Below are 18,387 nucleotides of genomic sequence, written 5' to 3'. Positions count from 1 at the left end.
GCAGGGAAAGCACCAAGAGGAACCTCTTTCCCCAGAGGAAAGAAGAAAGAGGGACAGAAAGGTTCTGACAGACATTTATTGGGGGAAAAAAACCAAAACCAAACCTCTAAGAATGGTCCAGTGGATGTAGAAAGACATAACTCAGTCCATGTCCCTCTGTTCCTCCACCCTTCCAAATCCTCACCCCCAAAGGCAAGCACATACGACGAGTCCTGTTTAAGTCACATGTTTTATCAGGTCCAGGTAGACCTCAGATCCAAGGACAGTCTGAAGGTACTGATCCTCTGCAGCCCTGGGTGTCAGCAGGGATGTCTAAGAAGCCAAGAGGAAGCCTCTTGGTCCAGGTCCTTGAGATGCACCAGCACAGTGGCACAGTGTCCTTGCCCATGTCAGATGAAGCCAAAGGGGCTGGTCCCCCGTGGCAGGTGAAGTCCCTTCTGTATGGAAAGGGCATCCACCCCACAGCAGGCGTTTGTGGGGCGGTGGCTGCAGTCCTCAGCAGCTGCACAGCGAGAGCGGGGCCCTGGCCCACAGGGCCAGGCAACAAGAACCGACAGCACAAGCGGGAAGGAGGGGTGACAGCAGGCTCAGAGCCCTCCTGCGGGGACAGGCCAGCACACAGAGCAGCCCAGAGCTGAGATGAAGAGCTGAAATGAAGCAGCTTCCCTACAGGGCTCTGTGGGGCCCTCCACCCGCCAGGGCCCCTCACACAGCACACACGTCTCTCCACTCGGGTCCTCCATCCAGCCCGCAAGGCACCAGGGCTGGGTGGGCGACCAGCCAGGCAGATTCCACTTCCCTACCGAGCTGGACAGGGGCAGGGGGAAAGGACGGACACACGGAGAGATCTGAAATCCAGCCAGACCACGAGCAGGGGAAGCTTGGCCACCTGTATTTGTACATGAGGAGGTGGTGGCTGTTAGTCCAGGACAGCCATGAGGAGAAGCAGTTCCCGAAAGGCACTACCATGGCGGCCGCTGAGCCCAGACTTGTTCTTGACAACGTTACTGATGTTCTTCAGCTGCTTGTAGCACAACTTGCATTTGTGAAGCCTGGAAAAAAATGACAGCAGACACAGCATGAATCCCTAGTTGCCTGAGGTGTGGCATTTCTTGCAGTGCCAGAGAGGCAACTCAAGCAGGAGAGAAAGGCCCTGAAAATGGCCTGGAAGAGGCTGAAATATGAGCACAGCTCTGAGAAAACACCAGGCATTCAGCCCATGTCCTGATGAGACAGGAGAACAGCATAAGAGCTTTTCAGCCCTCTTCCCCCTTTGGCAGTACACTCCAGAAAAAGAAGGTGCTGTTTTCCAAAAGCCAATTCCCAGAGAGGAGCTATCCTGTGAATGAACTCAAAATCCAGGGCCTGGCTACCAAATCATGTTTCTTGTGAGGCAGAGGAGAAAACCACAGGGTGGATTTACTCCCGATACTTTGTTTAGGAATGACTCAATGCACAGAGGCAAAGGGAAAGGCAGTCCTTTTCCTCTGAGCAGGAGGGATTGCTGTTTGCAGACAAAGGGAAGGCATGTCCAGTCTGGTATCAGAGCCCTGATGGCAAGGACAAAGCTCAGCCAAGAGAAAGGCTGGTCCCAGGAGGGAGCAAGTGGAAGCGTGTGCCTCACCTTTCCTCTCTGCTGATGTCCACTCCAACAGAAGGTGGTGCAGCAAGGATGTCTGTGATGAGTGGCAGGAATCTCTGGAGAATGAGTTTCAAGGATGTGCAGCCAGTCTGCACGTAACTGAAAAACAGAGAATGGGGTCCCTCTTGAATGTCATTCCTGTCCCCCCAGCACACAGCCCTCAAACAACTCCACTGCACCACCTGTAACCAGGGAAGGAGAGCAACAGCCAAGTACCGACAACACGTCAGAGCTCCAAAGCTTTCACAAAGCAAGTCTGTTCCAAAGGTCCTGGCACATACCCCACCCAAGTGGGACCTCTGCTCAAGGGCAGAGATGTCCTGCCAAGGGAACCTGGCAGGAACCTCTCTCCCAGAAGAAAGGAAGAGTAGAAAAGCCATCCTAAGACAGGCTGCAATTTTTCCCTGTAAAGATGAGTCCCCAGGGCTGTTGCAAGACTTGATTCCTTGCTTGTCCCAAGCTGACAGCCTCACTCCCAGCAGCATGCAAAGCCCATTTGTTTTACATGACCCCTCCTGACTGCCACAGCTGTCTTCAATCCAACACATCTATGACAAATCCCACTATCCTGCTCTTCCTGCCCATGCATACTTTCTGTATTTTTTCCCCCGCACACCTGGCAACTCCACCATTATTTTTCAGGCATCATATCAGCATGAGACTGTATCTGCAGTGATTTCTCAAGATTTTTCTTCAGGTAAAAAATACCCAGCACAGCTCTCCTATCACTACCCACACCCTGTCCCTCAAGCACACCATGTTCTTGAAGCCTCACCTTTCATATTTACTTTGGAGTAGTTTTTCTATCTGTGGCAGGACTATAGTACACAAATCCAGCTTCCAGAGAGACCTGAAAAGAAAAGGACATATCCTCTGACTGGAGACTGAGGCTTTACAAAGCCAAGCTGACACAAATACTTCCTGGCAAATGCCCAGACAGACACACTCAGGTTCACAGAGCAAGTTCACTGACTCCCCCTCGTGAGAGAAAGTGGCAGGTTCGGACATATTTCTTTGACTCTCAGGAGAATCACTTTATGAAGCCCCAAGACTTTGATTTTCCTTGGCCCCAAATAACTCCAGCAGTTTCTGTCACTGCAGGCTTGAAGATGTGACTACAAGCACATGAATTTCATGCTGCCATGGCCCACTGGACATGGGGCAGGTACAAGGCAGAGCTCCAAACTCCCAGCCAGGCAGCTCTTGCACATCCCAGGGGCTGACCCCATCCAGCACTCACGCTTTTTGGTTGACAATATTCAAGAGATCCACGACAACAGACAGATCATTGATAGCCACTGCAGAGTCCAGAGAGTTCTGAGAGAGAAGGGGAAGAAAAAGTCATCTATTGCAGAGGTCAAACTGGTTAGGCTAATGCAAATTAGTATCTAGTGCTGCTTTTCCAAAACAAGGTAGAGGAAACATGAAGTTGGCCAGGGAAGAGGACTCTCTCATGGGAAAGTTTTCTCCATGTGAGTTTCTTTGTGACCATTCAGCTGCAGCACTCTGTGGTGCATCCCTGGGGACAAAAGCTGAGAGACCCTGTGTTTTCTACGAGGCAGAATCAGCCCCAGAGAAGCAAAGAGAGCTGCTCAGCTGCTCCCCTGATGAGCCTCAGGCACCTCCACATGCTTGCCTTGATGTCACTGGTGCTCCACACAGCCCTCACGGCGTCCAGGTTCTTGTGGCGGCTGGTGAGCACCACGCACATGGTCTCGTGGCCTTTCCTGATCTGGGACATGGCCTCCTCATCCACCAGCTCCGTCTGGCTTTGGCTCTTCACAGCCTGCAAGTACAGACACCAGTAACAGAGCAGGATGGCACAGAACAGTGGGAGCCTAGGTGAGAGCCAATTTTGGTGCAGAGATTGTCACTGAATACTGACTTTCTTGCAGATGGTTGTAAAAACCTTTTGAAATGGAAATGCTCAATTTGTTCTGATTTCAGTTACTGATTCCCTGCTTTTTCTACTACATCAATCACAAACATGTTTAAAGCTTTGGAAAAACTCTCAGAAAAGGTGAATTTAAAATAAGTTTTCAAAACCAGCATGTTTTTGAATGAAGAAATGTTTTCACACAAACCCAATTTTCTTATGTGAAACACTTGCCTGGGAACTGCAAGTTTCACTACAAAGCAAAAATCTTACATAATTCATTAGACTCTCAATTTGCTTCCTGCCCAGGCCATGACAGAACCACTACTTCCTTTACTCACATTTAGAGTTTGACATCATCAGGATGCTCTGGTCTTTCCCCCTTTTTAGGACAAGGGAATGCCCTCCCCAAGAGAGACCAAGAAGCCTCCAAGATGCAAGAGGCAGAGATTCCTGTGAAATTATTATGTACATGTAATGGCAGAGACTAATTTTTTAAATGAACCGCTGTCTCACCCCTTGCTCTCTGCTTTGGTAAGAGCAGGGCTCAACTCTGCTGTATTCATACATATCACAATGGGGCAGCCTCTTTCTGATGCCACCCAACACAGACATTGGCTGGAAAACATTGTCCAGAGACACTTACTGGGAGAAAGTCAGAGGCCTTCAGTCCAATGGGCTCATTCCTGGCTGCAGGAATCACTGATGGCTCTGTTCTGCTCAAAGAAGTTGAGGAGGCAATCAGTGGCCTCTGGACTGGATCAGGCTGCAGGAGAAATTGGGATAAAAGCTCTAGCAGGAATAGTTTGGTCCTAGTCTGATGATCTTTATTTCTGACCTGCTTTCTTCTCACAGCAGGGCCCTAACATAGAAACAGTCTGCAGTTTGCTAGCATAATTTAAGAGGCAATAAAGTGTCTCTCAGGTATACACCACGATATAATTAAGGTTTGTAAAGAAAATGGAGATGCCCCAGCAGAAGTGCCAAGTGATGTTATTGTTATCTGAAATTAGGGCAATGGGCTGTGGCCAGCCTGAAGGCTAAGAGAGAATTCTAAAGAAGCCAGTAAAATGAATACTGGCCCATCAGCTGCTTGCACTTTTGGCAACAAAACAGCCTCTGTTCAAGCATTTGTAGAAACCTGGCACTTGATTCTCTGAGTGCCCCAATTCTGAGATGCAAGAAGCACCACTGCAAGCACAAGCAGCAAAACAACAGAGCCTGTCGGAGGCTTGGCCTTTGTTTCTCTGCTAAGGCAAGACACTTGGCAGCACAAAGCCTGGAGCTGCACTTTTACTGCCCTGCAGTGAAGGAACCAGCCTGAGCAGAAATCACAAATTCTCCAGCTCTGCACATTGTTCACAGAGGGAGCAGGGCACAGATTCACAGAGCACACAGAACGTACGAGCTCCTGCTTTGGCAGCGAGGTCTGGACATCCACAGCTTGGCTGGGCTTCACTGCTTCCTTTGCAGTTCCAGGCTCTACCAAGAGGGAGAGAAGTGGGAAAGCAGAAACTGATTGGTACTTTCAAGAGTAACTTGCCATTCAAGAGTACTCCTTGCTATACTGCAAGGAGTAATTTCTGCCTTCAGGCAGCTCTCCCTCTCTTGAGGGCCATTAACCCCATCCCCACCAAGGGGTCATTTCCATACTCACCATCCTCTGGAGGGGCAGGAAAAGGCTCATTTCGAGGAGGAGTTCGGCCTACAGAAAAAGATTTAAATAATAAACACATGAAGGAGCAGCCAAGGCTACAGATAAATGGTAAGTCAACCTTGGAGCAGAGAAATCTCCAACAACTCCACACATGACGGTAATCAGTGATACAGCAAGCAGAGTTATCTCCTTTGGACCTTGACACTATTGTTGAGTTTAGCTAAAAGCTTTCAGCCTTCATGGATAGAAGGGACAAAACTGACCCCTGTGGCTCACTGCTGCTGTAGAGGTGTGAAGTGTGAGACAAGGCACTGTCACAACAAATGATACTAGGAAAAATCCACCTCCTGTTATTGATTTATATAAGTAAATAAAAATAATGCAATGAATTCCTCAGAAAGAGTATCTCATTTTTATCATTTGCATAAAAATGAGATGCAGACACTGCACAATGCCTCCTAAACAACAAGTCTTTGCTTTAACAAAACATTTTGCCTTTCCTTCTTTAATGAAGACTGCTGATCTTATACATAGCAAAATTCTAAACTAACAAAATTCCCTTAATGCTCTAATCAGAATAGGAAGGCAGCATATTTACAATGAAGCTCTGGATTCCAGAGCCAGGCTTCAAACAGACATCACTGGACCCTAGAAAAGGTGCCTCCTTTAAGTCATTCACCAACATGATCTGTGCATCAGTGTCCAAGCACAGAATATTAAAGAAAAGCTTTCTAAACTCTCCAGTCACAGGTGGAGGGTGAAGCCTCTCAGGTGGAGGTGAAGCCTCTGTTACAGAGAGGTGAAGCCTCTGTTACAGTAAGCTAAAGGTCAGTTCCATCGAATCAGTTTAGCACCCTGATCTCAAACCCAAACACCACTCAAAGGCACTGTAAACCCTGGTACTGACAGATTGCATTCTTGGGCTGGAAGATCTCTTTGTAATCCTCCTGGTTCTGGATCTCAGCCTTTGATTCCTTCTCATCCCGGTCATCTTCACTGCTAGGACTGTGCCTCTCACTCTCCGAGTTGTGCTTCACTCTGCTGTGGAAAAAGAGTTGTTGTCAGGGGAAGCCATATTGTCAGAGAGAGAGAACACTGAAATGCCTGGGCATTTCCTTAAAATCTGGAAACTCAACAAGCCAGCAGACTGCCTCACCTCTGTGGCTTGCTGCAGCTCGTTGAGGGCCTGTCATAGATGCGGCGAAGGGAGGACCCTGTGGGGGTGGGTGGCACAAGAGGCTGGTCGTCCCTGATCAACCCATGAGGAACAGAATCTGACTTTGGGACTCTGCTGAGATCCACAACGAAGGAAGAGACTGTGCTTTGTGCAAAGGAAACTCCTATCTGCAGAGGCAAAAGATCAAGATAATTCACCAAGGAGTGGGGGTGCACACCAGCCCTTTTGAGAGCAGGCATGATGGAGTGACCCTGAGCAACTGTGCTTGAGGACTTCTCAGGTCAGTGCTGCAGATTTTTCAACCTGAAGTTGCCAGCAATTTTAAAAGGCTTGGATAAAACTTTTGCCAAGCATAGCTTTTAAATACTAGTCAAACTAAGCTCCAGTTCTTTCCTCCAGAAGCCAGAGACACAAAGTGGAGCACAAGGCACACAGCCTTTGGGCATGCTGCAAGCCCTGACACAAGCTTACAGGTCTGAAGGCCTGCAAGGAGGCAGCAGGATTTTATCTTGTGTTTCACAGCTGCCTACCCCTGCCTCAGGAGCAGTGGCTTACCAGCTGGTTGTTGCTGATAGACAAGTCAGCTACTTTTCCCCAGTTCACCAAGACCACATCAAAACAGCGCTCTGGCTCCCAGCCGTACACACGCAGCGAATCCTGGAAGCCGCTGTACAGGCAGCAGCCGTCCGGGTTGAAGAGCACACACCTGGGAGGAAGGCAGGAGGAGAATCAGGCACAGCATTCCCACCTTGCTCAGTCCTTGTGGATCTCTGACTACACTGAACACCTTCAGTTTTGTTTCTAACAATGAACCTTGCAATGTGGTGTTCACCTGTGCAGTATCTCCAGCAGCCCAAACTACTCCCCAGTAAAGTCTCTCTCTGAGGAAATCCCTGCTTCACCCCACATTTAGTCTCTGCCTAGCACATTTCAGTAGCAATTTAATGTACCTGACAGGAGTGGCCTCCTCTTCAATACAGCTCACAACTTGAAACTTCTCCAAGTCCCAGAATCGAACAGTCCTGTACACAACACAACAAAATTCACTGCTCATTGCTCTAGAAACCACACTAGGATCCACATTTTAAACAAAACATTAACAGAATGACTTTTGCTGTTGTGCACATAGAGTGAGCCTACACAGAAGGCTGGTCTAGCTAAGATCCATAAATTCAGGCAGATACTTAGAGGCTCTAAACACAGACAGGCATTTAGAGCCAGCTCAGAGCTAAGAGGACACCCTGCCAGCTGAGCAGGGCTGCCTACTGTTCACACAGAATGTCAGCTGGATTTGTGAGAGGCTTGGGGCTACACACTGGTTTCTAGTGTGGCAGAAGGTGCCATCAATTTTGCATGAGAAGGGAAGATCTCCACGTTCTGCCCATCACAGATGTCACGTCCTGCTGTCTAGATGTCTGGCTCTTGCAATGGCAGGTTTGAATTGAGTGACATTCCTCTTGACATGCCCTTCTTACAAGGAAGGGCATCAGGAAATGGAATAGACATATACATTTCCCTTCTTTCTCCCTCCCATTATGTACCTGTCAGAGCTGCCAGAAGCCAAAAGGTACTCATTGGGATGGAATTCAACAACGTTTACTGGGCCGGTGTGTCCCGTAAACTCAAACATTAACTTCCCAGCAGTCAGATCCCACAGCTGAAAGGAGGAAAAAAAAGAGACTTTTGAAGAGATTAACTGTTAGAGATTTCCAATACACCTGGGATTTCCTTGTACTGGTAACCTTTAACACTTCCCCCCTCCAAGAACAGACCCAAGTCTGTCAAAGAAAGCAATAATCAGGGAAAGAGTACCATCCAAATCTGTTAAGGCTTTGTTTTGTTGGGCTTTTTTCTTTTTTTTTTTTTGTATTATCTGTTATTTTCCATGTAACTTGCCATCCAAATCTGTTAAGGCTTTGTTTTGTTGGGCTTTTTGCTTTTTTTTTTTTTTTTGCATTATCTTTTATTTTCCATGTAACTTGTCCCCTAGAAGTTTCTGGTTTATATTTAGAGACTGAGACAAAATATAGCAGTTCCATCTGTCCCCACAGACTATATCTCAAAAGTGAACAAACAAAAATTCAAAAACTCTGAATCCCTTAGCAATTCCTTCTTCGTGTGCTTTACTCTCCACTTGAAAATGCAATGAAATAACTGATCAGTTAATTTCATGTGAAACAGAAAATAAAATCAGTCCTTAATCTCCATTCCTCCATACTCCTCTTGCTCTGCTCAGTCCTGACAGCAATTTTCAGTCTGATAATCACATGTAACGTGTATAACACAAACAGAGCCAGAAATTAGTCTGGTGAAGCAATGTGCTGTGGACAACTCATTCTACAAGGTTTACTGAGGCAAACATTCAGGTATCACAACTCTACTGCCATCAAAACATCGATTTTCCTGTGCATAGTCTCTCCCAATGTGCCTGCTGGATAAGGGCCTTTCAACCCATGCAGCTCTTCCATGGGTGTTGTGGGCTATCAGACAGGATCCCCACAAGAAAACCGATCTCTGCAAAGCCACAGGGCTCAGCCAGCTGCCAAATGAACTAAGGGTATTTATGCCTGGTAAAAAGGCAATCCCAGCATTCCCATGTGCCACAAGCACATAAGGAAGGTGTCACAATAAATTACCTTTACAGTGTGATCATCAGCAGCAGAGGCCACCCATTTCCCATCAGGGCTGAAGCGGAGACACCGAACTGCTTCTGTGTGACCCTGAAATGAGGAAAACAAACAGCATTCTGGCTTTTGTCTTTCAATCCTATACAATGTAATAGCCCAAAACCAATTAAGTGTTTTACAGAGCTCACAGCTTGCAGAACACAACACTGTACTCAAAACACTACACCCAGCCACACTAAATGTGTGTAATCTCTCTCACCTAGTCATTTATGCCATCAGTTTAAGTATGGTAAATACAGATCTGGCTGCACTAATAAGAATCAGTTCTAAATTACAGATTTACATATGGTCAGCTAGAAGTGCTGTGTCTGGTTTATACATGAAATTAATATAGAGCAAGTTCTTCAGATAGAAAAAGGTCCCAAGAACAGAGCCATCTCAGTGCAGTGGTAGTACCATTAAGAATATAAAGAAACCCTCATGGATGCTCTCCATCCCCCACTGAAGCCACATGATACCCTCATGGATGCTCACCATCCCCCACACTATAGCACATGATACCCATTGATATCCTATAATATCCATTTCATATTCCCACACAGCTTGCAGAGGCCTGCTGAGGTTTCCCAGGCCACTTCAAAAATCACACAGATCTTATTTTCATGCTGGAAAACCAGGAAGTTCATTGTACATAATCACATTTAGGTTTGCTTACAAGTCCTCAAAATAAATATTTCTCCCCTCTTTTCAAAACATAATGAAATATTTTACCTTGAATGTGAAGATACAGCCTTTTCTTCTTACATCCCAGAGCTACAAGGAAGAAAAGCAAACAAATTGTATATTTAAAGCAGTATGTTGGGACCTCAAGGGTCCTGCCAGAACAAGGGATCTCTGTGTCACCAAGCTAACAGATACTGCAGAATGAATGGGCTGCTGAGCCCCTGCAGGCCTTAGGGGTATTTTCTAACTCCCCAAGTGAGAATCACTCCTGGAAGGTATCTCTTACTACAGCAGCTCAGTTCTGACAGTCAAACACAGTCTGTGGAAGCAGATACAATCCACAGCAACCAGGACATCTGTGCTTGCTGACACCAGGTCTTGGCTGGCACCTTACTCAGAGCTACATTCCACACCAGAGGAGTCACATTCATGAGCTGGCTGTGAAAATACACACACAGATTTCACAAGCACTCACAAACACACCTGCCCACACATGGAAATGATGTGCAGCATCCACCAACAGCTTGACACAGAACGTGTTCTGGCACTCTTCAAAACAAAGACACTGCAAGAGGGAAATCTCTGATGCAAGCTGAGTTTTACCTTAATGTTGGTGTCCAAAGAGCCAGATGCCACAAAGCTTCCAAAAGGATGGAAATGAAGGCTGCAGATATTTGCTTTGTGACCTGGTAGGGTACGAAGAACTGGGAAAAGGAGAGGCAGAGCAGAGAGAAGGAATAGGGGGAAAATATTTAATAACTCATTTCCACCAGACATTATGCAGAAGTGTAGCCATACTATCCCCACCATTATTTTATAGAAATACACATTATTTTGTGGAAATGCCTCTGACTTTATCCCAGCAATGCAAAGAAACAGCAATAGAAAGCCCATGACCAATGAACTTAATGACAGTCCTATTCTTAGATATGGAAACTACAGACAGAACTCCAAGGATCTCCATTCTGAACATGAGGCAGCTGGCAGGCAGTGCATCTTTCCATTTTGTTACACAGACAGCAAAACGGGCCAGAGGAGGAACAGTTTTGGCTGGGAAGTGAAGTGAAACAGTCTTGACTGCCTGCAGCATTCACCTGGCAGTTATCAGATAGACCCTTTCCCAGGACTCTGCACTCCATCCAGGCACCACCTCTTAGTTCCAATATTCACCCTGGAGTCCTTCAATTGCCCCTTGAAAGAATCACCATAAAGACAGGAAATGGATGCTTAGGAAGCAGGAGACAAAGAAAAGATCAGTGTTTCAGCAAGTCATCAAGTAACACCCCCTGTAATTCTGGAAACCAGCAAGGACCAGTAGAACTGGTACATCATATCTCGGCAAGCAGTGACAAATGCAGAACTCAATTCTAAGAAAAACTGCTCAGATAATAACAAGGGCAATCCCTCTCCCTCATCCATCATCTGGAACAAGCTGATGACTCCCCTGGCAGAAATTAGCTCTTGAGCCAGAGCTGGAGTGGTCATTTGCACAGACACTGGCTCATAGGTCTTCTAATAAATGCAGCCAGATCAGCTACTCCCCATGGGCAGAGCCAAACTATTCCATAACTGAGCTGATTCTAACTGTCTGAATGACATCAGTGCTTTCCATTATTGATGCTGCCTGTGGTTTGCCTCCTTAGCTCAGCCAGTGTAAGTCTATTTTCACTACACATTCCTTCTATGAACAAGTAGTAACCTATAAGAAATATTCAGTCACTTTCTGGTATTCCTGCTGGAATGCACTCAAGTGATTTATGATACGTTTGCAAACTCATTCTAGGATTTGAGGAAAATGCAATAAATAAAGCATGACTCAACAGTGGCCTTTAAAGGATCAGAGCTTGATGAGTTCATAGCTTTTACAATTTATTAAAAATTAGGTCTTTGTCTATTTATGTGGCCATGCAAGAGCAGGAGAGCAGAAAAATTGGAAAAAACTTAGAACCTAAGAACAAGAAGACAACAAGCAGAGGATTCCTGCGTTTATGCAGAACCTAATATACTTAAAACATCCAGTCTGGTTTGGGATCCTTTTATTAAGGTTGACAATTCTAAGCTGAGACTCTGAATACAAATTATATATGCCTAGTTATCTATAGGTGCATGGAAACTGATCTGGAATACAGATTTTGACACACTCAGGTCAAAACCATAGAAACTAGTTCCTCAGATCCGTGTCCTCAAAACATGTGCAAATTTCTGCTCAAGCATGAATACACAGCTCTATACCCTCAGTAGAAGGGCAAAAAAGAGATGCAGGTGAAGATGAAAGCAATACCAGGCTCCTGTTTCTTCTTAAACCAGGAACCTTCTGGGTCAGGATAGGCATTAAACATAAGGATTCCCCAAAAAGTGTGCATGAGCAGAAGCAAAAACTCATGGGCACGTACCTTTGGCAGCTTCCAGGTCCCAAACTCGAATGGAGCCTGACCGGGACCCTGCAACTATGAGCTTCTCATTTGGGTTGACCTGTAGGCTCTCAATGGGGGATGTGTGGCCTGTCAAGCTCTGCAAAGAAAACCATCAGGGTCAGGCAACAGCTGCTGGCACAGCCCTGCAGGAACCCTGGTATTGTTCAAAGTCCACTCTTTAACCATGAGCTGGGACACCTAGCTGTGCCACAGTTCTTTTTCCTCAGCAGCCAGCAGGGTGGCAGAGCACTCTAAAGCCCATCACTGCACCCAGCACAGCACACCTGTATTCCCACATTATCTTTGGAATCACTTTCTGGGGCACACTGACTAAGTTTTAAAAGATGCATCAACAGAGACACAGGTAGTTAAACATTAGGTGTGGATGCTCAGACAAGGCTGACACATTCTTACATCATAAAAATTATGCTGTGGTAGCACAATGGCACCGTGTTTGCTCTAAATGGGTCATGTAAGTGTCATGAACCAGTTACAAAATCCAAGCAAGAGCAAAAGCAGGACTACTTTGAAACCTTCACAAAAGCAGGGAGCCATAGGTTGCTGCCAGCAATGGATGTCACAGTGATAGCATGGTGCTAATACTGAATTACTGACTTGAGGCATAAGGCAGTAATTCACATGAGGCTCCTTTCATCCTTCAGCACCTGAAAGCTTACAAATTACATCAGCATTTTGAAAAGGCCCATATTTTAGTAAAACACAAGAGTATTTAAAACTAGCTCTAAAAACAAATCCCACCACTGCAGACTTTTTGCTTGCCAAACAAGCAGCATTCTCTGCTTTAGTCCATCCTCAAATGTCTTTTTAAATAGCTACACTAGCTCTGTGCCTCCCACACACATACAGAGGCTGGGAATGCCAGTTGGAAGCTGCCTGTTCTGATGGAGCTGTCTTAGGAAACCATGTGCAATTGAAATCCTTTACAAAATCCACAGTAGCAACTGCCATTACTTAAACCAAGTAACAACCATCACACTTAAACCAAGTCCCAGTGTTACTTGAAAAGCCCCTCTTCTCCCTCTTTGCCAACACAAACATCCATAATCATTGTAATATAAACACTAAAAATGAACTTCAGAGAACAACCCTAAAAATCAAGATTCTTTTGATATACAAGAATGGCACAAGCAGGTCAGTCAGTCCCTGCCTCTCAGAAACAGCAGCTCTCAGTGTCTGTGGTTCCAGGAAGCACAGGAGAGGTGCAGCTCTGCCACCACAGAAAGGTACAGAGTTAGTCCTTCAACTTTCTTCTCTAGTAAGGCAATAGTCCAGTTTCAAACTGGAGTCATGCCACCACCGAGGGCCTGAAAAGACACTGCTTAACTACGCTATGCAAAAGCACAGCCCTGCCAAAGGTGATCATTCACACGCTTAATGAATGGAAAAATAAAGTGGACAAATTCTCTTTTTAGCCTTTTTGACCTGCCTTTCCTGGTTCTTTTCTCACAAGGCTCACACTGGCTAGAGCAACGCCTTTGATACCACAGCATTATTGTGTTGTTAATTAAACAAATGACAAGACATGTGCTAAAGCTGATTTTATACAACCCACGCAAAGTGATGCAGGATAGATATCTGTTAAATATATATTTATGGTGCTCTTTAGTGATCACTGCTGGGGTAACCCTACCCTTGCTAACACACTGCAACCAGAGTTACTCCTCCCCAGCCTACAGCAAACTATTGTGGCAACCTTCATGGTGACAGTTAGGGCACAGGTGGGAATGCATCCTGCTGTGACTGCAAAACCCAGGGTATAAAACTGGCCCCTGTAGCCTGCACTATAAACCCAGCTGTTCTTGTACAAAACTCTTCCTTTAATTATTTGTAGCCTGGTAATATAGTAAAGCACAGTATTTATTATCTGAGTAAGCACTGTCCAGCTCCAGCATTCCCACAATGTCTCTAGAGCAGTGGTCTCACCAGGCACCCAGTTCTGTCCCTGTCTTTAGCTAGAATCTGGTTACACAGCTTTGTGTTTGCAAACTCCATTCAAAAGTCCCACAGGCTCCACCCCAACAATCTTTCCCCTCATTCTTTACCCTCCAAACCTCAGAATGAATATTCCCATCCCCAAAAGCTGAAAACAGGCCTGTTCTTACCATGATGCAGTTGGGCTTGCTAACTGACCATATGTTGACCCGACAGTCGTCTCCTCCAGTGGCCAGCATCCGGCCCGAACCTTTTCCCAGGACTACTGAGGATACATTGCTGCTGTGGGCCATGATCTCTTCTGCACAAAACAAAGCAAACACTCATTACAGATCAGTTACAAAAATTTTCATCCCATCCCTCCAAAAGGTCTAAAAAAAACCTCTTTCCCCAGAAACATTTTCCAGTTTCCACTGGACAAGCTGCAGCAGCCCCCTGTTCAGATAAGAAGTCACATTATTATCTTGCTTTGAACAGTCCTTCTTGGCTCTTCCTGCTGCACTTAAAACATCTGCTGACCAAAGTTTCACAACTCCAGTGCTCACATGGCTTACAAAAAGCATCTTCTCTCATTTGCAGCAGCTCAGGAGCTTTTGAAGGTTTGCTCAAGTGCAGCAAGGCACTTTACCTGCAGTAACGCACAGCAGCCAGAGTGATCTAGTGAAAGGCCCTCTAATCCTGTTCTAGAGAGCAGCAGCAGACAGTCCAACCTGAAAGGAACTGGCAGAGGAGCAGCAGTACAGTTTGTTACCTTACCCATAAAAAAGCCAGACTCAGCAGTGGGGAGAGGTGGAGCTCCCTTCTCTGAGCTTTGGCAGAGACTTTGCTACATCCCCACTAGGGAACACAGGCAAAACTGAGCACTGCAGGGCATGCAGCTGTGACACAGGAGGGTGAATATCCATCCAAATGGGCAGAAAATAACAAATCTGATTGATGCTAAATAACTGCTAAAAAACTGGGAGCTGAGGGGATGCTCTGACACTGCAACAACAGAACTCCATGGAAATCTCATCATAAAGAAACCAATTTGGGGCAAAAAAAGAAGCAAAATTAGCATATTTGCTTACACATCTCTCAGTGGAATTTTAAATTCATTCAGAATTTTGGCAGGAGCTTTTGGCAGATGCATTTATCAATAACTTCATCTAACTGTTCTCTTCTTTAAAACATCATAGGATTTGCATGCCTCATAGTTATGAAACTGTAAAAATGGCTATGAGTCTGTAAAAATGCTAGGTAGCATCAATTCAGCTTTCATTCAGATTGTTTGGCTGGGAGGAGCAATGTGATCATTTTACATGCAACACTAATCCAAAAGGATTTCAGATGGCTGCAATAATAATTACAGGTACTTTGATCTCAAACTCTCCAGAGTGTTTTTCTGAAAGCAAAACTGCGCAACTTTCACTTGGGCTGGAGAAACACCTTTCAAATTACAAAGGTGACTGGACCAGAAATTACATGTGAAGGGCAAATCTGAAAATACACCTGCATTGTGTTGAAAGACCAAACTTCCACATAAAAATGCTAAAACAAAGCCTGTATGGATATACAGACTAGAAGATAACCAAAAGTGCAATTAGCATTACTAGACCAACTCACTAGCTAAAATTGCAAGGACAGATGCTGAGCATTGCTGTTGAAATGAGTGTGTCAGCAGCTCCACTTTTCCCCATCTTGATTTTCTTCTTAATAATATATTGTAAGTTTAAAAGTCATTGTAGAAGCATCCAACCCTCTGTTCCTAAAAGCCAGGTGATAAACTGATGTCTGCCTTGGGCAGAGAGGTTCATTTGCTCGCCCACAAGTCCCTTAAACCCACAAAATTTTTATTTAATGAAGTTATTGTCACCAGCTATCAGCAACACTCAGCTCCTAATTAGCATTGCTGAAACATCCCTAACACTCAGAATGCTTTTCCTCCTAAAGAGGATGCTGAGATGGGGCAGCATCCAGCAAAAATGAAGATCAAGAACCACCAAGGGAGAATGGGGATGGACAGACTTTCAGCTGCTCCTTCAACTGGAGTTTCAGGGATGGGAAGAAAACAGCAAATGGCTTTCTGCTCAGAAAGATACAAAATTCCTAAGTCAGTAATCTCAGGTGACTCCATGTGTTACCAGCCAAGGACACTATTTCTGACAGCCAGTTTCCACTGACTAAAGCAACTGATCATGTCCTATTGCTTCTAGGCGTTCCTCAATGAAATAACTCATCAGTGACCAGACAGAAATTGATAGTCTTCAACTGTCTACTGCTCTTCAGAGAAAGAAAAATGGACATGAAACAACCAGATTCTCACTCTATCTTGCAAAGTAATTTCAAAGAGTGTGTGACACAGAGGCCCTGCAAGGATCACCTCATTTCTCCTGCAGCAGAGAGCTCAGTGAACCTCCTGTACGAGTGAGCACCAGTGAAGGACAACTCCATAGAGGCTAAGTTTGAGGCCTTCTCCCTGACACTGAGGGGATGCCCCATCATAACCTGGCTCTCAAGAACTGTTTCTGTTGAATGGCAGAATATTCTGAGCTGGAAGGGACCCACAAGGACCATCAAGTCCTACTCCTGCTTGTCCTACACAGGACAATCCCCCCTTTGCCTGAGAGTGTTGGCCAAACGCAGGCTTGGTGCTGTAGGTACCTCTCTGAGGAGCCTGCTCCTGCTCCTGTGAAGAACTTTTTCCTAATATTCAACCTGAACATCCCCTGGCACAGCTTCAGAGGCTTGCTCAGGCCCTTTCACTGGTCACAGACAGCAGAGATCGGAGCTGTCCCTCCAATGCACTCATGAAAAAGCTGCAGCTCATTGTAAGCTCTGCCCTCAGTCTCCTCCAGGCTGAACAAGCCAAGAGACCTCAATCACTCCTTTGCATGCCTTACCCTCTAGACCCTTCACCATATTCACAGCCCTTCTGTGGATGCTCTCCAAAAGCTTTATATCCTTCTTAAACTGTGGTGCCCAAACCTGCCCTGAGGACTCGAGATGGGACTGCACCAGCAACAGAGCAGAGTGGGACCATCACCTTGCTCCTTACACCCCAGGGCACAGCTGGTGACTCATTTTCAACTTGACATCGACCAGGAACCCCACATCCCTTTTTGTGGGACTGCTGTCCAGCGTCTCATTCCCCAGCCTCTCTGCACATCCAAGGCTGCCCCTTGGCAGGTGCCCCATCCCTCACTGCCTCGGCTGTTCTTGCACTACAGTACAGTCATGTGGGGTTAGACAGGCACTTAGCCTAGCGCTGCAGCAACTATCCGGAAAAAATAAAGACAGTGACCCTTTGAAAACAGCACTGACGAGGCCACGCTATTCACTGTGCCGCTATGCTTTCCAACAGGACTTCCAGGAGTTCAAAATTCCAGTCAGCAATGTAGAAAGAGGGCAGGGGCAGCACATGCAGGGCAGGGATGAGGCGGCTCCTTCCCCTCCCCGCTCCCAGCCGGGGCGGCTCCCCCGCCGGCACTCACGCAGCTTCCATGCCGTCTTCGTGGTGACGGCCACGGCCATGGCTCAGCGCGGCGCCTCTCGGGCGGGCAGCGCCTTCCTCCTCCCGGCGGGGCTCCGCTCCGCTAGCGCGTCCTTCGGCCAGGCCGTGCACCGGGGCTGCCCCGGCCGTCCTGCGGGCACTCAGACACGGTCACGGCGAGACTCTCCTGAGAGGCGGCGCGGCGGGGGACGAGGCCTCACCGCTGATGAACATCACGGGACGGGAGCGCTGGTCGGGGCCAGGCCGATGGCCTGGACGCTGGCGGCGGCGGGGCCCGGCAGTACCGGACCGGGACCCCCTGCCCGCCACCGCCCCGCAACCAGCCCTTCACAACAACCCCGCGCCGCGCCGGGCGGTTGCCCGGGCTCCGCGCGCCGCTCGGCCAATAGGAAGCGAGGGCGGGGTGGTTGCCATGGCGACGGCAGCGCGGCCGCCACTCGCAGAGCGGCTTCTTGGCGGAGCCCCGCAGGCGCGGCCAATGAGGAGGCGGCGCTCTGGATGGGCGCCGCCATTTTGCTGGGCCGCCCTGAGGGGCGGGGGCCGGGCTGCTGCTGCTCTGCGGCCGGTTCGGGTCCTGCAGCCGCACCGGGGGCCGGCCGCTTTCCCGGCCTCGTAGCTCACGGCCCGCCGAGGGTTGAGGCTGTCTTGTCTTGTTAGGCGGTTCACGGGTGTCTCGGACACAGCCCCGGTGGGAGCGGGACTCTTGCGAGGCTTCTGTGGCCCTCCCGGCTGAGGGGCGATCGCGCCGCTTGTGCGTGTTTCTCGCAGTCTTTGAAACCAATTGCTCCATCAACAGAGAAAAATCCAATTAATTTGACGCTACTC

At 47.2% G+C, this 18,387-nt stretch overlaps 1 protein-coding gene across 2 annotated transcripts; it reads right to left on the bottom strand.

The window, feature by feature from the left end:
• Nucleotides 1–210: 210 nt before the first annotated feature.
• Nucleotides 211–17,927, bottom strand: KATNB1 (katanin regulatory subunit B1). Of its 2 annotated transcripts, none has more exons than XM_041400915.1 (19): nucleotides 17,543–17,927; nucleotides 14,240–14,370; nucleotides 12,096–12,213; nucleotides 10,306–10,406; nucleotides 9,751–9,792; nucleotides 8,989–9,072; nucleotides 7,894–8,009; nucleotides 7,303–7,374; nucleotides 6,908–7,058; nucleotides 6,332–6,519; nucleotides 6,083–6,216; nucleotides 5,176–5,223; nucleotides 4,924–5,000; nucleotides 4,165–4,284; nucleotides 3,279–3,428; nucleotides 2,883–2,959; nucleotides 2,418–2,492; nucleotides 1,625–1,741; nucleotides 211–1,052 (listed from the first exon to the last, which is right to left on the bottom strand). In XM_041400915.1, exons 1-19 carry the CDS (start codon nucleotides 17,580–17,582, stop codon nucleotides 920–922), a joined length of 1,974 nt encoding a protein of 657 aa, XP_041256849.1. In that variant the 5' UTR covers nucleotides 17,583–17,927; the 3' UTR covers nucleotides 211–919. The 2 variants fall into 2 exon arrangements, with proteins under 2 accessions (XP_041256849.1, XP_041256850.1); XM_041400916.1 differs by having other exon boundaries at nucleotides 6,083–6,213.
• Nucleotides 17,928–18,387: the final 460 nt, after the last annotated feature.

Source organism: Onychostruthus taczanowskii, unplaced genomic scaffold (assembly GCF_017590055.1).
Source record: "Onychostruthus taczanowskii isolate IOZ18803 unplaced genomic scaffold, ASM1759005v1 scaffold18, whole genome shotgun sequence".
Lineage (NCBI taxonomy): Eukaryota > Metazoa > Chordata > Aves > Passeriformes > Passeridae > Onychostruthus > Onychostruthus taczanowskii.
The sequence above is the reverse complement of the archived record's forward strand: the minus strand, read 5'-3'. Positions and strand labels throughout refer to the sequence as shown.